General features: G+C 37.4%; 2 protein-coding genes across 2 annotated transcripts; both read right to left on the reverse strand.

Annotated features, from left to right (window-relative positions):
• Window positions 1–1,628: 1,628 nt before the first annotated feature.
• LOC149895124 (uncharacterized) lies at window positions 1,629–8,249 on the reverse strand. The gene is made up of 2 exons (XM_090119291.1): window positions 7,074–8,249; window positions 1,629–3,879 (listed from the first exon to the last, which is right to left on the reverse strand). Exons 1-2 carry the CDS (start codon window positions 7,794–7,796, stop codon window positions 2,419–2,421), a joined length of 2,184 nt encoding a protein of 727 aa, XP_089975417.1. The 5' UTR covers window positions 7,797–8,249; the 3' UTR covers window positions 1,629–2,418.
• Window positions 8,250–12,417: 4,168 nt separating this feature from the next.
• On the reverse strand, window positions 12,418–21,122 carry LOC149895125 (uncharacterized). The gene is made up of 3 exons (XM_090119156.1): window positions 20,898–21,122; window positions 14,600–18,151; window positions 12,418–12,573 (listed from the first exon to the last, which is right to left on the reverse strand). The coding sequence occupies exons 1-3, from the start codon at window positions 21,120–21,122 to the stop codon at window positions 12,418–12,420; spliced, it is 3,933 nt and encodes a 1,310-aa protein (XP_089975282.1).
• Window positions 21,123–25,721: the final 4,599 nt, after the last annotated feature.

The raw sequence follows: 25,721 nt of genomic DNA on the forward strand, positions 1-25,721 counted from the left end.
TGAAGAATATTTTGAGGAGGAACCAAGTAAGTTGAGACAATATTTATTTTATCAAAATAGAAGCCTGTACTGCTATTAGTATTTTTTAACCTCTTATGGCTAATTTTGCTGGAGATAATGATGATGAACCGCTGCCCTACCTCAAATTCGACTAGCTACGGCCCTGTGATGAAGTCCACTTCTATGAGGGATATCATGTGCAAAAGATACTTGTAGTTTATGTTTGCTCATAAACTATTCTTTATATATAAACTAGCTACCCGCCCCGGCTTCGCACGGGTGCAATGGCGGCCGGCCGGTACCGCCGCAAACGCTACGTCCCGCAATTTTTAAAGTAAATGACAAAAGAAAGTTATTGTGGGTTATCCATAAGAGATAGACATAATATATACCATCACGGACTTTTCTGTAGACCTTTTCAATACTTAGTACATTATTTTGATAAAACTCGTAGGGTTTAGCCTGCGTTTGCAATGTAGGTAAGAGGAAAAAATGTAATTATTTACGGCATCACATTAGAAACCTCAAAAATAACAGTACTTCTCCACTATTTAATTTAATTATTATACATATACACCTTCCTCTTGAATCACTCTATCTATTAAAAAAACCGCATCAAAATCCGTTGCGTAGTTTCAAAGATTTAAGCGTACAAAGGGACATAGGGACAGAGAAAGCGACTTTGTTTTATACTATGTAGTGATTCCAATGCGATCGGAAAAATAAAGAAAAGGTATAATAACTAAATCATTGTTCATTTACTTTCAGGGTTATCTCCCTCATCAGAATCGCGAGAGCGACGCAGCAGTACTGACTCGAGTGAATCTTTACCAGAGCTAAATATTGAAGTGGTACCTAAAAGAAAAGATGACGATGACCCAGAAGAGTTTTATCAGGAGTTAGAGAAAAAAATGAAGGAAATTATATCGGCAGATCGAAGAGGGTGTGATGCCCCGAAATCTGATACTATTGACAAAGAATCAGTAGAATTAAATGCAGTAGAAAAACCCAGTAGTCCAGAGATATAATTATGATCTCCGAAGTTTATATAATTATGATAATTTTACGGAATTTTAAAAGCATATAAGTAGTTTACTAAATGTTACTTCATTACATATACATAATTGTAAATAAATAGGTCACAATGGTTATTTTATTGGTATACTAGATTTCCGCCCGCGGCTTCGCCTGCGTTTTCAAAGGAAAACCCGCATAGTTCCCGTTCCCGTGGGATTTCCGGGATAAAACCTATCCTATGTGTTAATCCAAGTTACCCTCTATATGTGTGCTAAATTTCATTGTAATCGGTTCAGTAGTTTTTACGTGAAAGAGTAACAAACATCCATACATCCATACAAACTTTCGCCTTTATAATAGTACTAGCTAAAAAACCCGGCTTCGCCCGGGAGTTGATATGAGATGACGTGGTAGAGTCGAAATAAAAAAATAAACTATGACGTAAAAAGTAAAAAAAAAATTTATTGAAAACGTTTTCTCATTATTTACAATACTTGTTGGTCGCGCCAATATAAAAATATACGTAAATATATTCTCGATATGAAAGTGGACTGTATTTAGATCTACGTGGTGTTAGCAAAGAGGGATAGACAGGATCATACAGCACATACCTCGTCGGAGGGAGTAGCGTCCAGAACACACGCGCCGCCACGCGGTCAGGGTCCTCCAGCTCGCGGCGGGCAAGAACGGCGTCCAGTCCCACACTCCACACAAACACACACGCGGCGGTGAGCGCGACCAAGGGCCGGGGCACGGGATACCCCGGTGATGTTACAAGGGCACAATGCCTGATGATCTAGAGAGCCTCGTGGAAGCTCTCCGGCGGTGGCCGAGTCCCGAACCTCGCGAAGGCACGGAGCGAACCCGACTGACTGCAGCGACACGAACGTCGCGTTCACGTCTTATTGGACGTGTCACGTGGTTAGTGACCACGCGATGATTGGTTGTGCTCGTATGTAGGGAAGGATGAAGGAACACACCACAAACAATAAACGTTTAATTTCTACATTTACTATTTTAATTATATTGGCGTTACCATATCCACCCGCCCTAAATGGGTCACCATTTAAAACCAATCATAAGATACAGCGAAAAACTATGACTCTAGGATCGCATAATGCGCGCGGGTTGATAAAAGTCCTAAGAGCCACGGCGGTAATATAAATAACAAGTTCTATGGCTCTAGGAGCGCAAAATGCGAGCGGGATAATAAAAAATCCTAAAAGTCACGGCGGAAATATAACTAACAAATTCTATGACTCTAGGATCGCGTAAAGCGAGCGGGGTATAAAAAAATTCCTAAAGTCACGGCGGTATTATAACTAAGAAATTATAAACGAAAGCGGTGCAAAACTTAAAATTAAACTTAACTAACTGCGGTAATATACTAATGCGATATAACTATTGTCTTGGAAGCGGACATAAACGAACGACCGGGCGAAGGTAAATTCCCTTGACGGTTCTAACTGTACAAACGCGCGCGACGTCGTCCTTTGAAGGATGTACTTTCTCTACGACGGCTAAAGGCCAGGTTAGGGGCGGTGCATTGTCATTTATTACAACCACGACCGTTCCAGGAGTAATAGGTGTGGAAGGCGTATTCCATTTCTGCCTAACCTGCAGACCGTGTAAGTATTCTAATCTCCAACGTTTCCAAAACGACTGGACTAACTTGTCCAGTAGCGAATGCCTATCAAGCAAACTGACGTGATCAGATTTGACTTGCGGCGCGGGTAAAGCTAATAAAAGCGCGGTATTTAAAATAACACGAAACAAATGCGTTATAATATTCATATATTTAATATGGTAATAGTCAATGATCATGATAATTATGTGATCATTGCGCGGTAATATCACTGGATGCTTATGTGCATATTCCAGGGCGGAATCGCTTAGACGTCCGATGAGGATAAGTCTGTTGCGAATAAAAGTCCTCAAGCGGTTGAGAGCCTGCGAATAAAATTTATAATAGAGTATATTATAATACTCCTCTGCAAAATATTTATTTTGCAGGGCGGGAATAATTTTATTCTCAGCGAAATTAGGTTCCTCTACGGTCATCATAACACCGCGGCGGGTTAATAATATAAGGAACCTATAAATATAAAATACACGACGCGACGAGACGCGAAGGGCGGTATCGTATAAAGCGCGATGCTTTATAGGCGAGCACACAGTGTGCGCTAATAATTTTCGTTCGGGAATGTCTGCAATAGACTCACCATCGAGACTCCTAAGAGGCCAATCAGATGGGTCCGAACGAGCCCACTGGGGTCCGTGGAACCACAGAGGGTGCGGTACGAGATTATGTGGCGTAATGCCACGCGAAAGAATGTCAGCGGGATTTTCAATACCAGAAATATGGTAGAAGTTATCTGATGGGATGTTATACACGACTGTGGGAGCAGCGAAGCCCATCATGTCCCACAGACGGGCGGTAATTGACAAGATGGAGTGCTTAGTGCACATCACATCGGCGGGAGCGGTTATTTTAAAATAAAAACAATCATCAACAGTAGACCAATGCAGACCAAGTAATTTATGTTGCACGGTCTTATCAAACTCCACCGCGGAGGGTAAAAGTTTGTGCGCAGCGGGAAGATTATCTAACACATTTTTGCTATTACTATTCCATTTAATAAGATCCCACTGAGCTCCCTTAAACAAATCGATGAGCTGCTGCGACGCGGAAACTGCTTCACATTCCGTGGGAATAGAGAAGGCGATATCATCCATATACAACGAGGAAGACGCAATGCCACTCGCGAGCGGATATTTCGCGCCGTCATCTTCTACGAGCTGTCTTACCGTGCGCAGTGCATGATAAGGACTAGACTTGATGCCGAAGCAAACGCATTTCCTCTCTATTCTCCAATCAACCTAATAACTTTAATGTAATTCATATAAATGCTCAGAGTATTCCGGCACACTACCCTGACCTCCTTGCTACCTTTGACTCCCATCCTGTACATGCCATATTAATTTCAGAGTCCTGGCTCAAACCCTGTCTTCCTTCCTCTTCTTATAGTCTTCCAGGATTTCAGTTAATAAGGAACGATCGCATGGGTCGGACCGGAGGAGGGGTTGCAATTTACTTACGTTCTCACATTCCTTACACAATTGTCAGCTCCTCCCCTCAGCCGCCACCTAGCGATGCAGCTGAACATCTCCTTGTCGAAATAACTTCTTCCAACACTAAAATCCTTTTAGGCGTCTTCTACTCCCCTAACCTCTCTGTTAACTATTTCCATTCCTTCGACCAGATCCTTGAATCCTTTTCTCCTCTTTATAATCATATTATATTTATGGGAGATTTTAACACCTGCTTACTCAAGGGTGATCATCGTAGTAATAAGCTTATAAATTTAGTTGATTCCTATAATCTTAAAATCCTCCCTTTACAGGCTACCCATTCCTCTCCCAACTGTACCCCATCCCTCCTTGATCTCATCATTGTTTCCTCCCCAACGCATGTCGCTGAGCACGGACAGCGTTCAGCTGACATGTTTTCCTTTCATGACCTTATTTTCCTTTCTTACAAATTAAAACTTCCTAAATCGAAACCTAAGATTATTTTGCAACGTAATTTCGGTAAAATTAATGCTGAGCGCTTGTGCGAAGACGCAATAAACATGGACTGGTCGGTTGTTTCGTCTGCTGAAACCATCAATGATAAAGTGTCACTCTTTAATTCATTAATTCTTCAACTTTATGATTCGCATGCTCCTATGCGTCCAGTTAAGTTGAAGCACCTGCCTGCCCCTTGGATGACCGACAACCTTAAATCACTTTTACGGAAGAAGGCGCGTGCAAAGACTAAATTAAAGTTGTCTTATTCGGATATAAATCGTGAAAAATTTAATCGAATTCGAAACCGCTGCAATACTTTGTGTAGGGATGCTCAACGACTTTATATATCTAAGTCGGTTGACAATGGTGATCCTTCTAAAACTTGGAAATTCCTTAGATCCCTTGGAATTGGCAGATCCCAACAAAATCCTTGTCTTAATTCAACCCAGGCCAATGTTCTCAATTCCCATTTTTCCAATCCTCCCTCAGATTTCCATCCTACCCTTAAATCTCATACACTATCCTACCTAAATAACCTACCCCATTCCAGCTTTCCTCCTTTTGTATTCAATCGTTTTACCGAGTGTAGTGTTAAGAAAAGCATATTGTCAATCACTTCAAAGGCCGTCGGTAGTGACTGCATTGGTCGGAACATGATCATTCCAATCCTCCCTATAATCAATCCTACTATCACACATATCCTAAATTTTTCCATTACATCTGGCACATTTCCTGATGATTGGAAAAGTGCTCACATTATACCTCTCCCAAAAATTCCTAACCCTTCCACTACATCTGATTACCGACCCATTGCCATCCTTCCATTTCTCTCTAAGGTTCTCGAACGACTGGTTCAAGAGCAATTGAGTATTTTCCTTAACTCCAATAATCTCCTTAATCCTTTCCAATCTGGTTTCCGTCCCGGTCACAGTACGACCACTGCACTTATCAAAATCACTGACGACATCCGGCGAGGTTTTGACAATAAGCAGCTCACAATTCTAACGTTGCTGGACTTTAGTAACGCTTTCAATACGGTCGATCACGACATATTGCTGGCTTTACTGCGGTCCCTTAATTTATCTGCATCGGCTATCGATTGGGTACATAGCTACTTAAGAGGACGTCGGCAACGTATACAGATTGAGGAGATTTCCTCATCTTGGTGCAATGTTACTGCTGGCGTTCCTCAAGGCGGCGTTCTCTCTCCCCTCCTTTTCTCCATTTTTATTAACACCATTTCCAAAAATATTGAGTCACCCTACCATATGTATGCAGACGATTTCCAATTATATAAACACGCATCACTACTCGAACTACCTGAAGCGATTTTTCAAGTAAACGCTGATCTTGCGACAATCGTCTCATGGAGTAAACATTACGGTTTAACAGTTAACCCAATTAAAACCAAAGCTATTATTTTCGGAAGCAGGCAGCTCGTATCAAAAATCGACTGGGCCGATTTACCAAGTATCGTTGTTGATGGTGTGTCTATCCCTTATAGCACACAAGTAAAAAATCTAGGTTTGACACTTGACCAAACTTTTTCGTGGGATGAGCAAATAAAACAAGTCCGTAAAAGGGTTTTCTCATCGGCGTTCTCGCTACGGCGCTTACGAAACTTTTTACCGATCGCTACGAAAATTACGTTAGCTCATTCTTTACTCCTTCCTCTCCTTGATTTTGCCGATTCATCCTATCCAGATCTCCACGAATACCAACTAGACACCCTTGAGAAGCTTCAAAATTTTTGTATACGATTTATTTATGGATTACGTAAATTTGATCATATTTCTGAGTTTAGAACAAAATTAAACTGGCTCCCCATTCGCTTCCGCCGGAATACTCACATTCTTCATCTCCTGTATTGTATTTTATTTCACCCTAAAACACCGTCCTACTTAAAAAACAACTTTAACTATCTTAGCTCTACTCACACTCTCACTCTTCGTTCTTCCAACCTTTTATTATTATGTACTCCTGTCCATCGGTCAAACTTTTATGACAATTCGTTTACTGTTCGTGCCATTCAGCTCTGGAACGCCTTGCCGGAAAGTATCCGACGTGCACAAACGCTCAGTTCTTTTAAGTCCCTATTGAAAGCTCATTATCTAGCCATGCAATAGTTGCATTAATTTATGTATAATTATAATTTTTGTATATATTGTTACTATATATATATATATTATTGTAGTTTGTGTAGTGTATAATACAAGTATATTTATATAACTATGTGGTATCTATGTACAGTATATGTAGTATGTAGGCATTTTTTTAATATATCCTTTCTTTTATTTCTTTTTGCGCTATCCTTATTCTTCTTACATTTCCTTTCCTACCAGGTTGCCTGGCAGAGATTGCTGTGTAGCAATAAGGCCGCCTATTGTGCAAAATTTCTGTACCTCATTAATTTGTATCTACCACATTTCCTATATTGTTTTGTACAATGAAGTGTTATAAATAAATAAATAAATAAATAAATAAACTCGATTAAATTGATAAAGAAGCAGCGGATCCTGCGGGCTGAAACGATATAAAAAACATTGAAAACGACGATCAAACTCACGCACGAATATCTGCAGAAACTGTTGGCGGCAATCGGCGGTCATGGCAATCGCGTGGAGACGAAAACCTAAAATTATTGTAAACAAATTGCCTTGTAAATTCGGCCCAACATGCAGAAGGTCATTCAACGAACGCTGGCTTCCAGAAGTTGGCATGCTAGCATCTAAAACCATGCGCAGCTTAGTCGACGATTTATCCTCGCGCAGAACAGCGTGATGCGGTATAATATAAATAGGTGTAGGGTCACGCGGATCATACGGAGGCGCGGGTGAAATATAATTTTTCGTTAGATAATCTTTTATGACGTCATCATATGCCAACCTTAATTTAGGTGAAGCCTGTAGCTTTCTTTCGAGGCACATGAAACGCTTGCGGGCAATATTAAATGAGTCACCGAGAGTGTAGAAATCATCCTTAAATGGAAGCGAAACAATATATCTGCCACTCACGGGGTCGCGGGTTGTAGTTAATTTATAATATTCTTCACATTCAACATCATCGGGATGTTGAACGGGCGGTGCGGTAGGAAGCTCCTCGAGCTCCCAGAAACGCCTGACTAATGAGTCAATAGCGGCGGTCTCTTGAACGTGACAACACATCAAGGGCGGTTTATGTATGTTAGGTATGGTGGGTACTGAACCCATTATTACATAGCCTAACACCGTGCGCAATGCAGCGGGCGCCGACGAGTCACGAGATGCATGAACTACGTCGGGGAGAAGCAGATGAGGGAACAGAGAAGCACCGATTAATAAATCGATTTTATTTGGCGTACCAAAACTCTCATCTGCGAGCGGTAAATGCGAAATATGCGATAAGACAGAAGTGTCTATAACAGCGGTAGGTAGTAAATCCGTAACATGATCAACAACTAGCGGAGAAATATTAAAAGATATGTTGTTGTCAAGACGCGAATAAAACTTTATATTTACGGAATTACTATTTACAATTTTTTCTGAACCACCGAACCCCTTAATAATAGTACGTTCGGTTTTCTGCGGTTTAATACCTAAACGTTCACAACATTCATTCGTAATGAAGTGACTTTGCGAAGCGGAATCTAAAAGCGCGCGAATAACAAGCCGTTCGCCTTTACAATTATAAGATTCATCTTCAGCGGTTGATAATAAAATAGTACATTGTTTATTCGCGGGCGCGTTGCATTGAAATGCGTTATCAGTATCAGCTGTATAGCTAGCGGTACATAGCGCAATGTCGGAGCGGACGCACTCGCCCGACGCGGACGGCGCAGGCAACGGCGGTGTGCTGCGCGGCGGGGGGTGAGACGCAGGCGCGGGAATGGAAGATTCGCGTTTCAAATGTAACATCGTATGATGTTTTAATTTACAAATGCGGCAATTAGAATTAGACGAACAACTAGAAACTCGATGTTTAATACTGAGACAATTTATACACGCGTTTCTATCCTTTACGTGTTTCAAACGTTCCTGCGGACTCATTTTATGAAAACTCGAACATTTAAATAAATGTTGATGCGTAATATTTTTACAAATACAACTATATGCGGAATCAGCGGTTGTTACGTAAGACTGATACGTCTTAGGCGGTGCGGAAGAAGTATTATTTGAACTGCGGTTATAATTATTCTTTCGAGGCGGTTTATTTATTCCCGAATTTGTGGAAGGATGAATGCGTTCTAATACCTTCGCACGAGTTTGAATAAATTGAACTAAGTTATCAAAAGTAGGCATTTCACTACCAAACTTAGTCTCGAAAGCGCGAACAGTATCTGAATCTAACTTCTTCAACGCGATATGAACAATCATTAAATCTGTAATATTATCTAACTTTATATTCTGTAAGGCGCGCACTGCGCTGATAAAGTTATCAGTAAATAAATCAAAGTTTGTTGCGGATGGAGAATGCAAAGGTTTAAAATCAAACATTTGATTTAAATACGCGGAAACTAATATACGTTTATCATCATATTTATCTTTTAAAGTTTGTAAAATTAAATTATAATTTTCAGCGGAGGGGGTTATACCAGCTATAACAGTTGTGGCCTTCCCCGTTAATTTACCTAGTAAATAATATAAACGCTCGGCATCTGTAAGGCCGGGATTGTTATGAACAACTGATTCAAAATTCGAAAGAAACAGCGGAAATGAGCGAATATCACCCGAAAATGGTACTAATTCGATAGGCGGTAATTTAGGCCTATTTTTATGCAAATTATTAATATCTCCGTGTGACGGACTTGGTTGCGAATATTGCGATTTAATTCTTTTAATCCTGCTATATAAAGACTCGAATGCAACGAGGCTTTTATAATCAGGTTTCGCGGCGGGAATTAACGATAATAAACGAATATTGTATTCGTCTAAACACTGTTTATAATCATCGCGTAATGATTCTACCTGCGCGGACTCGTCAAGGAAACTTTCCATAAGCGCAGCGTTGTTATGAACGTTCAAAGACAAATCATAAATTCTTTGCACCATTTCGAATATAATTTCGCGTTTAGCTAATAACATGGATAACTGCGAATCATTTATATCTTCCGAATCATTAACATCCGAAGCGTCACTATCAGGTAACTTAGTCATTTTCTTAGGCGGCATTTTTAATAACAAAAGTATATATTCAAACAGAGAATGTTACAATACAAGTTACAATAACAAGTAATACGACTAAATAAAGTAGGTCAGCGACGCAAGCGTAATATGAACCGAGTATGAATTTTCAATATGGTCGGATTATAACAGCGGATCGCGGAATGACCTAGATAACGTTATAAATTTCGAGTGCGGGTAGCGGGTAAATAAATATGATGAAATATGTTCGATTTATAATGATTTTAGCGTTATAACTGCGGATAAACGATATGAATATAGTTTTAATTAACTATTTTAATAATAATATACGCGTAACTTAATGTTACGGGCGGAATAAAATATATTTTAAGCAAAAAATAATAGATGACGCAATGTCGATCTATGCGGTATATTATAGTTATTTCACAATGAATGTACTATTAAATCGCTTATTAGGGCCTACAATGAGTATCCTAATAAGGGCGGGTTTAAAATATATTTTATATGAATAGTAGAAGACGCATTGTCGTTCTATTATATGCGGTATATTAAATAGTATTTCGCATTGAAGATACTACTAATCGCTTATTAGGTCCTACACAATGAGTATCCTAATAAGGGCGGTGGAATCATCAGGTATTATCCTGCTCGAAGTGACCACTCAATGGTTACTATCCGGGTCGAAGGTACCACTCAATGGTCGCGCCAATATAAAAATATACGTAAATATATTCTCGATATGAAAGTGGACTGTATTCAGATCTACGTGGTGTTAGCAAAGAGGGATAGACAGGATACACACGGCACGTACCTCGTCGGAGGGAGTAGCGTCCAGAACACACGCGCCGCCACGCGGTCAGGGTCCTCCAGCTCGCGGCGGGCAAGAACGGCGTCCAGTCCCACACTCCACACAAACACACACGCGGCGGTGAGCGCGACCAAGGGCCGGGGCACGGTATACCCCGGTGATGTTACAAGGGCACAATGCCTGATGATCTAGAGAGCCTCGTGGAAGCTCTCCGGCGGTGGCCGAGTCCCGAACCTCGCGAAGGCACGGAGCGAACCCGACTGACTGCAGCGACACGAACGTCGCGTTCACGTCTTATTGGACGTGTCACGTGGTTAGTGACCACGCGATGATTGGTTGTGCTCGTATGTAGGGAAGGATGAAGGAACACACCACAAACAATAAACGTTTAATTTCTACATTTACTATTTTAATTATATTGGCGTTACCACTTGTTTATAAACAACATTTTTCATTTTATTGTCCGGAGTATATATACATAATTTTTTCGGATTTCCTACTATTGAAGCAAGCTACATATAGCTGACCGTGAGAGAAGCAGGATTCTTTGAGGTTAATGCCACAATATTTTAAAGTTTGTCCTTGCGCTTTGTTAATTGTAAAACTAAAGGTTAATTTTATTGGAAACTACAGTCTTTTAAATTGAAATGGCAATTCCGAAGAGATCAGTGGTATTCTAGGTATAAATACTGTCTGTCCTTTGGTCTTTCCAGAAATAAGTTCAGCTTCAATGATATTATTCGATAGCTGTTTTACGATCATTCTAGTTCCATTACATAATTTTGGGGAGTTGAGATTTCTGAGTAGTATGATTGGAGTTCCAATTTTCAGACGAAGGCAGTGTAATGGCATTCCTGGTACTTGTAAAGAGTTTAGAAATTCAGTGAGGAAGTTGACACTTTCTTCAATAGATACCATCGTGTCGATCGATTTATATATTTTCTTTTCATCAGGTATTTTCTTCAGAATATTAAAATTGATATCGTCAACAATATTATTTTTAGTGGCCAAAATTGCTCTTTGAAATAACCACTCTGCATTAGTATAGTTCTGAATAATATTTGGATAAATTTTGTCGATTAGTTCGTCTTCAGTAGTGGCTATATTACAGAAATCACTGTTAAGTTCAATGAGGCCGGTCGTTTGGTCAGTAGGATATGTACCTTCGCCGATTTGTAAAAGTATTTTAGCAAATTGTGCTGTTGTTTCATCTCTTGATAATTCAACTCTCATGTTTTTTGTTAATTGCAGTATTTGGACTTGTAGCCAGAGATGTGATTTTTGCAAGCATGCATTGATATCGTCTTCTCATGTTGTCTTGGGAATAACTGGAAGTGTTTGTCGAAAATCTCCTGAGAGTATGAGTAGAGCTCCTCCCATTATTTCAGAGTTTTTTCGCAATTCTTGTAATGTTCTGTCCATGGCTTCTATAAATTTTTTATGGGCCATGGTGCATTCATCCCAGATGAAAATTTTAGCTTGTTTTAGAATTTACCACGTCCAGATTTTCCTGAAATTTTACATACCGGGAATTGTTGTTCGGCTATATTCAATGGTAGTTGTAAGGCAGAATGGGCAGATCGTCCTCCTTCCATAAGTGTGGCTGCAATGCCAGATGATGCTAGTGCCAGTGCGATGAGTTTTTTAGCACGTATTTCCACCAGTATTAGATTTATGAGAAACGTTTTACCGGTGCCTCCTGGTGCGTCCAAGTAAATAATTCCACCAATATCGTTATTTATCCGGCTCATTATAACGTCGTAAACTTTTTTTTTATTGTCATTGAGAGTTGTGAGCATTGTATTCAAGTAGTTGAATGATGTTGTAACTTTTTTCCTTCATAATTTCGTAGTTTAGCACACTAAAAGCATTTCTTTGTGGTGCTGGCATTCCAAGTTCTACTTAGGCTTGATTATTTATTGCTAAACATTTATCTTCTAAGCGAATGAGTGTTTCATTGAAGATCTCGTCATTGAATTCTATAGTCAGTTCAGGATTAGCTTGTCGGACTTGGTACAATATATCATCACTCATACTCCTTTTGAAAGAGTCCCATAGCTGTTTTGGGTTTGATGGGTTACATGTTGTTAATATTATAGGGAAATTTCACGAAAAAAACCCACAAATAACTTATTTCTATTTCGTTTCAAAATCGAGAGTTAATTAAACACACTATTAAAAATACTCACACGTGATACTTCTAAATAAAGGCTCACAGATAACTTCTCTTATTTTCGTTTTGAAATCGCTCGTTTCGCTGTTCAAATTAAACTAACTCTGGTGAGCGACACCGGGCTCTTATATATTCAGAGAGCTAGGCTCTAGAATATTCGAGAAAATTTGAAAATATTTTCTCTCTCACACCTTCTAGAGTATTCTGGTCACTATCGTCCGCCATAATAAAAGGTTCTATAGCGGTAGCATTTGTACTAAAAGCGCGAAATTTTAAAACCTAAATTTTTTAAGGTTTTGAGAACTAATTTGGATAACTAAAATTATGTCGCTTTAACTCCAAAATATAAGTTAGCTAATGACGTACAAATACACAAAATTTAATAACTTAATTATAGCAACAAATTAAATTTAAGACTATTGAAATTTGCTCGCAACGCTTTTGGAAATGCAACCCAAACAATCGTTGTCCTGAATGAAGTTCAAATATTCGATAACAGATGGCGCCACTATGTAGGGTTGGAAAATTCCTTATATCTTTAGAAACACGCCCTTAGATTAAAACGGGAACTTTCTAGCTTCTGTAGCGGTAGCGTATGTAGTAAAGGCGCGAAATTTAAAAACCTAAATTTTTTAATACTTTGAGAATTAATTTGGATAACTAAAATTATGTCGCTTTAACTCCAAAATATACGGTCGGTCTATTGGAGTGTAATATAGTCTCCGAAGTTCAAATATTCGATAACAGATGGCGCCACTGCACTTAATTTCCAAGTTGAAGGGTCGGAAAGTCCCTTATATCTTTAGAAACATGCCCTTTAGATTAAAACGGGAACTTTCTTGTTCGAGGGGGGATAAAGGGCTATCACACCACATAAGTCCCTTTATCGTGTCGGGACTCCTTTTTAAGTTTTATCGGCACGCACATTTTATCGACTTAGTTTTATTATATACTAGCTAAAAAACCCGGCTTCGCCCGGGAGTTGATATGAGATGACGTGGTAGAGTCGAAATAAAAAAATAAACTATGACGTAAAAAGTAAAAAAAAGTTTATTGAAAACGTTTTCTCATTATTTACAATACTTGTTTATAAACAACATTTTTCATTTTATTGTCCGGAGTATATATACATAAATTTTTCGGATTTCCTACTCTTGAGCAAGCTACATATAGCTGACCGTGAGAGAAGCAGGATTCTTTGAGGTTAATGCCACAATATTTTAAAGTTTGTCCTTGCGCTTTGTTAATTGTAAAACTAAAGGCTAATTTTATTGGAAACTGCAGTCTTTTAAATTGAAATGGCAATTCCGAAGAGATCAGAGGTATTCTAGGTATAAATACTGTCTGTCCTTTGGTCTTTCCAGAAATAAGTTCAGCTTCAATGATATTATTCGATAGCTGTTTTACGATCATTCTAGTTCCATTACATAATTTTGGGGAGTTGAGATTTCTGAGTAGTATGATTGGAGTTCCAATTTTCAGACGAAGGCAGTGTAATGGCATTCCTGGTACTTGTAAAGAGTTTAGAAATTCAGTGGGGAAGTTGACACTTTCTTCAATAGATACCATGGTGTCGATCGATTTATATATTTTCTCTTCACCAGGTATTTTCTTTAGAATATTAAAATTGATATCGTCAACAATATTATTTTTAGTGGCCAAAATTGCTCTTTGAAATAACCACTCCGCATTAGTATAGTTCTGAATAATATTTGGATAAATTTTGTCGATTAGTTCGTCTTCAGTAGTGGCAATATTACAGAAATCACTATTAAGTTCAATGAGGCCGGTCGTTTGGTCAGTAGGATATGTACCTTCGCCGATTTGTGAAAGTATTTTAGCAAATTGTGCTGTTGTTTCATCTCTTGATAATTCAACTCTCATGTTTTTTGTTAATTGCAGTATTTGTACTTGTGGCCAGAGATGTGATTTTTTCAAGCATGCATTGATCTCGTCTGCTGATGTTGACTTGGGAATAACTGGAAGTGTTTGTCGAAAATCTCCTGAGAGTATGAGTAGAGCTCCTCCCATTATTTCAGAGTTTTTTCGCAATTCTTGTAATGTTCTGTCCATGGCTTCTATAAATTTTTTATGGGCCATGGTGCATTCATCCCAGATGATAATTTTAGCTTGTTTTAGAATTTGACCACGTCCAGATTTTCCTGAAATTTTACATACCGGGAATTGTTGTTCGACTATATTCAATGGTAGTTGTAAGGCAGAATGGGCAGTTCGTCCTCCTTCCATAAGTGTGGCTGCTATGCCAGATGATGCTAGTGCCAGTGCGATGAGTTTTTTAGCACGTATTTCCGCCAGTATTAGATTTATGAGAAACGTTTTACCAGTGCCTCCTGGTGCGTCCAAGTAAATAATTCCACCAATATTGTTATTTATCCGGCTCATTATAACGTCGTAAACTTTTTTTTGATTGTCATTGAGAAGTGGTTTGTTGTGAGCAATGTATTCAAGTAGTTCATTGATGTTGTAACTTTTTTCTTTCATAATTTCGTAGTTTAGCACAATAAAAGCATTTCTTTGTGGTGCTGGCATTCCAAGTTCTACTAAGGCCTGATTATTTATTGCTAAACATTTATCTTCTAAGCGAATGAGTGTTTCATTGAAGATTTCGTCATTGAATTCTATAGTCAGTTCAGGATTAGCTTGTCGGACTTGGTACAATATATCATCACTCATACTCCTTTTGAAAGAGTCCCATAGCTGTTTTGGGTTTGATGGGTTACATGTTGTTAATATTATAGCGAATAACTCTCGAATTTGTTCAGCTGAAGCTGTGAGTGTGGCTTCTTGTAGTGTTAATTCCCAGTGGTTGTCGTTTTCCAATAATCCTAAGCGTTGACATGCTTCTCTGTAAGTCTGGCATAGGTAGCCATTAACGGTCCTGAGATCTGTAAAACTTGTTGGTCCCCGTATTTCGTGTAACAACATCCGGAGATAAAAACATTCGGCATTGTTTGGATGTACAGTGAATACTCGACCTATTGCGTTAGTTTTTATGATTTCTGGATGACCCTCCTCTGGCATTCCTTGTTTCCGACGTTGAAAAATTTTCCTTGTTTTGTCCCACGTATAATAAATAGGGACGTCGACATACAATAACTTTCTGGCGAATGGATCTGTTTGACACAGTTGGAAGAAAGCTGTTAATGTTGTGTTCTGAGGTGGTTCGCTTGCAATTTTTCTAGCCGAGTCTTTTGTGAAGTAAACTCTCTGTCCATTCTCCAAATGTACTGCTAGATGTTGCACAGCTGGTTCGCGTTCATGTATGGGAAAACTAAAAATCCTCCACGCTGCTTCGTTACTGTTGATGTATCTTCCCATTTGGTACATGAGGATCTCATCATTTCTGTTATTTTGTTCGCTATTTTGGACTATTTGAAATACTGCCATATCACTACCTTTGTTTACGTACTTACATATATATTTAATAGATTTTACTGAATTGCAGTATTCAACGTTTATATGTGCTTGGAACATTTTGGAAAGTAGTGGATTATACGGTACTACCCATTGATTATCTATTTCCAGTTCGTCTCTGCCTTGTATTCGTATTTTTGCTGTGAAGCCACTGTTTTTCGGTGATCGTCTTCTATATTTGGGATAGCCGTCATCTTCAGTTTTGGTATCGTCCAAGTACGGTTTTGGATATTTTTTCGTACATTTTCCATCACTCATGCATGGCGCATTGAAATTTAATGATCCACATGGTCCGTGAATCATGTTTTTCACTACTATGTTGTAAAGCTCCGGATCTTTTTGTGGATCAGGAAATTCAGCTCGGATGATTTTGTCGATATCCGTGGGATAAATTTTATCGTGTAGCCATATGAGATTGTGTGAGTGAGGTAATCCTCGTTTTTGCCACTCAATTGTATACATCCAGGAAATGACAGTTCCAAAGATGTGATATTTTGTGATGACTTCAATAAATCGTATTTGTTTTTGTCGAAAAACTCGGGCTATTATATCGTGTCGATCTATGGAGGTTTGTCCGTATTTTAGTTGTTCTTTGATCTCTGGCCATGATGAATTGCATGTAAATGTTATAAAGAGATCAGGTCGTCCATATTTTCTTACGTAGGTCATGGCATCTTGTGTATATTCGTGCATATGTCTTGGACTTCCTATGTATGATGAGGGTAAGATTACCATTGTTCCAATATCGTCAATATTGCCGTCATTCATGATCGCGTCTCGAAGGTGGATGTATTCTTCTGTGCGTAGTTTTTTCTGATTCAATCTTATGTAAAGCATCCGTTCTGCTTCTATTTTTGCGTACATATCTACCAGAAATTGTTGGAATAAACGGCGAGTGTTGAGTATGTGATTATATGTTTCATTGTCTCTGATCATTAAGCGGTAAGCATAGAACTCCTTAGAAGTGACTTTATTGTTTGTTTCTATGCCTGTTTCAGGATGAATTTGTTTTATATTGAAATGGTATCCGTCCTCTCCGTGCAGAAATATTAACGGATATTGAAGAGCATCATATGAACGGTGTGTCTCTGCAATGCGTTGTAGTCCTTTTCTTCTTCGATGTACAATTATGTCACGGCTTGTATTTTCATTGTCCACAACTACAATGGCGACTTCATCTACCTGAGGTGCATTAAATCTGCGTTCGTGTTCTCCATGTGGTCTTTTATCGGCTCGAATTACAATTTTATAGTCATCAGAAATCATGCGGTCTAATGTTGTTTTGAATATATAAATCAGTTGATTATACTTGTGTAAGATCCTCTGTACATCTTGGATTATTTCGCGTCTCAGTCCATTAAAATTTGTGCATCGTTGATCAATTTCTTGTTCTTCATTTCCGATGAAATATACTTGTAGAAATTTATGGTCTTCGTTACGCATTGGCAGTAACGATCCTATTTTGTGATAAATTTGCCCTTGAATTGAAAATACATATTCAAATTCATTTCTATTAGTGTTAGTCGAAGTAGCACCGAAAGAAGTCATTTGAAAGCAGGAGTTATATGATCTTATATTTTGAAGAAAGTGTTTTGATTCTAGTGTTTCCCCGAGCATGTAATGCAGAAATTCCTGCGGAGGTGCTTCAATTGGTGGTAATCGAATTTTTCCATTCATGCAACAGAGACCTGGTGTTTCTTTACTGAATTTTTTTGCGTGGCAAAACTGGCAAACGTTATTCATTTTTCCAATAACAACGTATTTATGATTGTAATATTTTTTCGTCGGTTCGTAGTGGAATGCTTCCTTTGTTAGATTATCTTTTAAAATTATCGACTCTTCAGTACTTTTATTTGCTGTTCTTTCTTCGCTTCTTCTGCTTCTCAGGTTACTCATTCTGGTCCGTTGATTCTGTAAACGTGCTTCGTGCTCTTCTTCCGTTTCATTTCTTCGAGATTCTTTTTGTTTCCGCCGTTTCGCTGCAGCACTGGCCAAATCTCCTCCTCTCTTACGTCTGGGCATTGTATTCTATAAAATATAAATTAAATAAACATTTTATAGATAATTATTTTGTAACGGAAACGTGGGGTACGTTGAGACAAAAAAAAATATATATTTAAACTTCAAGCGGTCGAGCGATATTTTGTTTACGGCCAAAAGTATATAGAAGGCATCAATTCGACGCCGCGCGACTTTTTGAAGGTTAAGAAAATTACAATTTAAAGAAAAAAACCATTAGAATTAATTAAACACTATTAAAAATACTCACATTTGAAATTTCACGATAAAAACCCACAAATAACTTTTTTTCTATTTCGTTTCAAATTCGAGAGTTAATTAAACACACTATTAAAAATACTCACACGTGATACTTCTTAATAAAGGCTCACAGATAACTTCTCTTCTTTTCGTTTTGAAATCGCTCGTTTCGCTGTTCAAATTAAACTAACTCTGGTGAGCGACACCGGGCTCTTATATATTCAGAGAGCTAGGCTCTAGAATATTCGAGAAAATTTGAAAATATTTTCTCTCTCACACACCTTCTAGAGTATTCTAATCGTTGTCCTGAATGAAGTTCAAATATTCGATAACAGATGGCGCCACTATACTTAAAGAAACACGCCCTTTAGATTAAAACGGGAACTTTCTAGCTTCTGTAGCGGTAGCGTATGTAGTAAAGGCGCGAAATTTATTTTGAGAACTAATTTGGACAACTAAAATTATGTCGCTTTAACTCCAAAATATACGTTAAATAATGACGTATAAATGCAAAAAAAATAAATTTAAGATTTTATTGAAATTGGAATTTTAAATTTCGCGCCACTATGTACTACACATGCTGTAATAGCTCACAACTATGGAGACTATACACTATGTCTTGAACGAAGTTCAAATATTCGATAACAGATGGCGCAACTGCACTATATTCAGAGAGCTAGGCTCTAGAATATTCGAGAAAATTTTAAAATATTTTCTCTCTCACACACCTTCTAGAGTATTCTAATCGTTGTCCTGAATGAAGTTCAAATATTCGATAACAGATGGCGCCACTATACTTAAAGAAACACGCCCTTTAGATTAAAACGGGAACTTTCTAGCTTCTGTAGCGGTAGCGTGTGTAGTAAAGGCGCGAAATTTATTTTGAGAACTAATTTGGATAACTAAAATTATGTCGCTTTAACTCCAAAATATACGTTAAAGCAAAAAAATTAAATTTTAGATTTTATTGAAATTGGAATTTTAAATTTCGCGCCACTATGTACTACACATGCTGCAATGGCTCTCAACTATGGAGACTATACACTATGTCTTGAACGAAGTTCAAATATTCGATAACAGATGGCGCCACTGCACTTAATTTCCAAGTTGAAGGGTCGGAAAGTCCCTTATATCTTTAAAAACATGGCCTTTAGATTAAAACGGGAACTTTCTTGTTCGAGGGGGGATAAAGGGCTATCACACCACATAAGTCCCTTTATCGTGTCGGGACTCCTTTTTAAGTTTTATCGGCACGCACATTTTATTGACTTAGTTTTATTATATACTAGCTAAAAAACCCGGCTTCGCCCGGGAGTTGATATGAGATGACGTGGTAGAGTCGAAATAAAAAAATAAACTATGACGTAAAAAGTAAAAAAAAAATTTATTGAAAACGTTTTCTCATTATTTACAATACTTGTTTATAAACAACATTTTTCATTTTATTGTCCGGAGTATATATACATAAATTTTTCGGATTTCCTACTCTTGAAGCAAGCTACATATAGCTGACCGTGAGAGAAGCAGGATTCTTTGAGGTTAATGCCACAATATTTTAAAGTTTGTCCTTGCGCTTTGTTAATTATTGTAAAACTAAAGGTTAATTTTATTGGAAACTACAGTCTTTTAAATTGAAATGGCAATTCCGAAGAGATCAGTGGTATTCTAGGTATAAATACTGTCTGTCCTTTGGTCTTTCCAGAAATAAGTTCAGCTTCAATGATATTATTCGATAGCTGTTTTACGATCATTCTAGTTCCATTACATAATTTTGGGGAGTTGAGATTTCTGAGTAGTAAGATTGGAGTTCCAATTTTCAGACGAAGGCAGTGTAATGGCATTCCTGGTACTTGTAAAGAGTTTAGAAATTCAGTGAGGAAGTTGACACTTTCTTCAATAGATACCATCGTGTCGATCGATTTATATATTTTCTCTTCATCAGGTATTTTCTTCAGAATATTAAAATTGATATCGTCAACAATATTATTTTTAGTGGCCAAAATTGCTCTTTGAAATAACCACTCTGCATTAGTATAGTTCTGAATAATATTTGGATAAATTTTGTCGATTAGTTCGTCTTCAGTAGTGGCTATATTACAGAAATCACTGTTAAGTTCAATGAGGCCGGTCGTTTGGTCAGTAGGATATGTACCTTCGCCGATTTGTAAAAGTATTTTAGCAAATTGTGCTGTTGTTTCATCTCTTGATAATTCAACTCTCATGTTTTTTGTTAATTGCAGTATTTGGACTTGTAGCCAGAGATGTGATTTTTTCAAGCATGCATTGATATCGTCTTCTCATGTTGTCTTGGGAATAACTGGAAGTGTTTGTCGAAAATCTCCTGAGAGTATGAGTACAGCTCCTCCCATTATTTCAGAGTTTTTTCGCAATTCTTGTAATGTTCTGTCTATGGCTTCTATAAATTTTTTATGGGCCATGGTGCATTCATCCCAGATGAAAATTTTAGCTTGTTTTAGAATTTACCACGTCCAGATTTTCCTGAAATTTTACATACCGGGAATTGTTGTTCGGCTATATTCAATGGTAGTTGTAAGGCAGAATGGGCAGATCGTCCTCCTTCCATAAGTGTGGCTGCAATGCCAGATGATGCTAGTGCCAGTGCGATGAGTTTTTTAGCACGTATTTCCGCCAGTATTAGATTTATGAGAAACGTTTTACCGGTGCCTCCTGGTGCGTCCAAGTAAATAATTCCACCAATATCGTTATTTATCCGGCTCATTATAACGTCGTAAACTTTTTTTTTATTGTCATTGAGAGTTGTGAGCATTGTATTCAAGTAGTTGATTGATGTTGTAACTTTTTTCCTTCATAATTTCGTAGTTTAGCACACTAAAAGCATTTCTTTGTGGTGCTGGCATTCCAAGTTCTACTTAGGCTTGATTATTTATTGCTAAACATTTATCTTCTAAGCGAATGAGTGTTTCATTGAAGATCTCGTCATTGAATTCTATAGTCAGTTCAGGATTAGCTTGTCGGACTTGGTACAATATATCATCACTCATACTCCTTTTGAAAGAGTCCCATAGCTGTTTTGGGTTTGATGGGTTACATGTTGTTAATATTATAGGGAAATTTCACGAAAAAAACCCACAAATAACTTATTTCTATTTCGTTTCAAAATCGAGAGTTAATTAAACACACTATTAAAAATACTCACACGTGATACTTCTAAATAAAGGCTCACAGATAACTTCTCTTATTTTCGTTTTGAAATCGCTCGTTTCGCTGTTCAAATTAAACTAACTCTGGTGAGCGACACCGGGCTCTTATATATTCAGAGAGCTAGGCTCTAGAATATTCGAGAAAATTTGAAAATATTTTCTCTCTCACACCTTCTAGAGTATTCTGGTCACTATCGTCCGCCATAATAAAAGGTTCTATAGCGGTAGCATTTGTACTAAAAGCGCGAAATTTTAAAACCTAAATTTTTTAAGGTTTTGAGAACTAATTTGGATAACTAAAATTATGTCGCTTTAACTCCAAAATATAAGTTAGCTAATGACGTACAAATACACAAAATTTAATAACTTTATTATAGCAACAAATTAAATTTAAGACTTTATTGAAATTTGCTCGCAACGCTTTTGGAAATGCAACCCAAACAATCGTTGTCCTGAATGAAGTTCAAATATTCGATAACAGATGGCGCCACTATGTAGGGTTGGAAAGTTCCTTATATCTTTAGAAACACGCCCTTAGATTAAAACGGGAACTTTCTAGCTTCTGTAGCGGTAGCGTATGTAGTAAAGGCGCAAAATTTAAAAACCTAAATTTTTTAATACTTTGAGAATTAATTTGGATAACTAAAATTATGTCGCTTTAACTCCAAAATATACGTTAAATAATGACGTATAAATACACAAAATTTAAATTTAAGATTTTATTGAAATTGGAATTTTAAATTTCGCGCCACTACTACACATGCTGCAATGGCTCACAACTATGGAGACTACACACTATGTCTATTGGAGTGTAATATAGTCTCCGAAGTTCAAATATTCGATAACAGATGGCGCCACTGCACTTAATTTCCAAGTTGAAGGGTCGGAAAGTCCCTTATATCTTTAAAAACATGCCCTTTAGATTAAAACGGGAACTTTCTTGTTCGAGGGGGGATAAAGGGCTATCACACCACATAAGTCCCTTTATCGTGTCGGGACTCCTTTTTAAGTTTTATCGGCACGCACATTTTATCGACTTAGTTTTATTATATATATAGATATAGATATAGATATGGACACTCTGTATTCGTAAAATCATCCCAGCTAACATGATCAAGCAAATTATTAAGTTTATTGTTATCTATTTTTCGAATGACTTTAACGTCACCCTGTACATGTGCTAATGATTGTCCAATGCACGACAATACGATCATACGGTGATCAGCCATTGCAGTGCCGAGCGCGCCCGAGTACAGGTCTAACAATTGCGTCCTTACAAAAATGTGATCGATTACGCTACGCGTTATTATTTGGTTTCTTATTTCAATTCTTGTATAATCGGTTATAACACTTGTTAGACCGCACTCGGCCATGCTATTTATGTAAAAATCTTGAATGTTACCCTTTATTTTTATATCTATGTTCATGTCTCCTAAAACAAAAATATCTAAGTGTTTAAAAGGTTTACTAGATAAAAGATCCTTTATCTCCCTTACGAACAAGTATTTACTTTCGTTGGGTGGCCTATATATTGCACAAATTGTTGCAACGTATTTGTGATTAGTCGTTAAATGACCTATGATTGATTCACAGTGATTTAAAGTGTGATGTTTGAATGTAAATACGTGAACGTTCCGTATGTATATTATAATACCGCCACCTTTTTTATTCTTACGTAACTTTTTGTGCATTATATAGCCATTTACATTGAACATATTTGCGATATTATCTTTAATGTTTACTTCAGTTAATATGAGAATATCTATTGGTGAACATGAACTGTTTATTAATTCTAAAACATAACAAAAATTTTTAATTAGTGATCTTACATTTATATGGACTAAATTTAACTTAAATTGAGATTTCGCTAACGATGGAACATTTTTACAAAATGAGTTATATGTACTACAATTAAAAAGTTCTAAATTATTGCTTGGGATATTCGACTGAACTATGGTGACCTACATAAAATACTATATCTATTACCGCCGATGATGTGCTGGTGCTGCCTGGTTGAGGAGATTTTCAATGTCTGTTTCGCTTCTGATCACAATAGGTTTATTATTCTCTGATTTACGGATTAATATATTCCCATTCTGGAACCACACATATTTATAATTTGGTGTTAATTTTTGCTTAGCTTGCCACAGCAGGGTTTTATTCGCTTTAGTTAGGGCTTTGCGTACTATCACTTTGGTTTTAGCTGCTGGTACTGCTTCATCACATACCACCTGTCCCACAAGTACCTCTCTGCGTCTGGAAGCACGTACCCACATATTACATAATTCCTCCTGTTTGAACTCCAGTTGAATACATCCATCCTGTCCGTTTCTTCCTTCCAGGCGCTTCACGTTGGAGATTCCTTCTTTGGTTAGATTTAGGTTATCAGCTAACTTGTTACATAAGTCATTAAGGTCTTCATTAGGACGAGACGGAATGTTGGCAACTTCTATGACGGTATCCAGACGCTGCTGTTCCATATAGCGCACGTGTTGTTTTAATGCATTTATTTCTAGATCGAGGTGTGAATATGTGCGTGTACTACGCACGAAATGAAACTTCTTTATGACCTTATTTTTTCAAAAAAAATAATTTACTATATGCAACTTTACAGAAATATGTCGAATCACGCGTGATAGGGATAAGAAAAAAAATGGTGCGTAACGGAAAAATGTCACGCTAAATTTTTTTTCAACCCCGATAAAGAAGTTTCACTTCAAAAACCTTCAGAAAACCTGGATGGGTTTTTCTTTTCTCTATGCAATTAAACAGACATTATCTGACGATAGTATGTAAACTGTAAAGGCGCTATTAACCTTAAGATTATTTTCAACAGTCTTAAATCTTAATATCTTTACATTGAACGGACCCAAACGTCGATGAGATAGTTAAAATAATTTTAAAGCAATCAAGTTACGTACTCAAACTAAATCTAGACCCGTATTCCAATCATAACATTTATCTTAGGCCAGCTGTTTATTTGAACACGCTAATTATCTGCGACATTGTATTATGAACTGCCTAAATAAGGACCTAATAAATTCTCCCAAGTAAAAATTCAAAACTAAATGCCTCGATTTACCTTTTATTCGATCAAAGTAAATCTGTAACATTTCATAAAACTTCATATCGTAAAACTGTATACTGTGAATTGTTCACAACTTTATTTTAAGAAATTACCTCAAATATCACCTTAAATAAAACCTACGAAAAGTTTTTTTTTTAAACCTCTAATGCACTAGTTAAGGCATTACTTTTCGTTTTTAATCGAATAGCAATAAGGCTGTCTTTGTGTAGCAATTAATTGTTATTTGTCAAGGGTTATAGCCTAAATAAAAACTAACGCAGGTAGTTTAAGAAATTAATGCGGGTAGTCAAGAAACTAACGCGGGTAGTTAAGAAACTAATTTGAAAGTAATTCGCATACTGTTTTTGTTCTGATACACGGACAAGTGAATGTTTATTGTTTACGTTCGATTGAAGGATCTGGATGCAGTGTACCAATTAATGTGCTTTCTTTGTTAGTGTTAGCTCACAAAATAACAAACATTAAAGCAATTCGTTACTTAATTTATCTTGATGGCAGTGCTTACGCCACAAAGTATTTTTTAAAATTACGTGAATTACCTACTAAAGTGAACCCGTCCCTGAATAAGTGAAATAGGTACTGTTAATTTATCACTGCGTAACTAAGATGGGCTGAATGTAATGGAATAAGTTTTAACTAACTACAAAACCGTAAAGCAATATCGCACGACCTAATAACAACAACACTGCGTAAATAAGTTGAGTTAAATGTAATGCAATACGATTTAACTATACACTGGTCTGTAGGCTACAACTTTTAACAAAATCTAATCGTTACATTCGGTACAACCTGTAAATCAGCACTGTTTTTAACCGACTTCAAAAAAAAGGAGGAGGTTATCAATTCGGCCGGTATGTTTTTTTTTTTTTTTTATGTATGTACACCGATTACTCAGAGGTTTCTGAACCGATTTACGTGATTCTTTTTTTGTTCGATGCGGGATGGTGTCGAATTGGTCCCATAAAAATTTTATTCGGATAGGCCCCGTAGTTTTATTTTATGAGCATTTTTGTCTGTATTTGTAAATGTTGCAAGTGCAAGTTTGAAGTCGGTTGTTTTTAACGCAGTT

This window comes from Colias eurytheme, chromosome 32, assembly GCF_061535395.1.
Source record: "Colias eurytheme isolate Ceu_HAF_F1 chromosome 32, ilColEury1 Martin Lab GWU primary, whole genome shotgun sequence".
In the NCBI taxonomy this organism is placed as follows: domain Eukaryota; kingdom Metazoa; phylum Arthropoda; class Insecta; order Lepidoptera; family Pieridae; genus Colias; species Colias eurytheme.

Bases quoted from the DNA above. Each gene is read 5' to 3' on its own strand.
- LOC149895124 (XM_090119291.1), bottom strand. From the start codon at position 7,796: ATGGGTTCAGTACCCACCATACCTAACATACATAAACCGCCCTTGATG. The intron at 3,880-7,073 runs GTTTATTTATTT...TGGAGAATAGAG, and splicing joins TTCTTTATCAATTTAATCGA to AGGAAATGCGTTTGCTTCGG.
- LOC149895125 (XM_090119156.1), bottom strand. From the start codon at position 21,122: ATGAGCCGGATAAATAACGATATTGGTGGAATTATTTACTTGGACGCA. The intron at 18,152-20,897 runs GTATGTAAAATT...TATATTTTATAG, and splicing joins TAGCCGAACAACAATTCCCG to AATACAATGCCCAGACGTAA. The intron at 12,574-14,599 runs GTACAAATACTG...AACCCAAAACAG, and splicing joins AATCACATCTCTGGCCACAA to CTATGGGACTCTTTCAAAAG.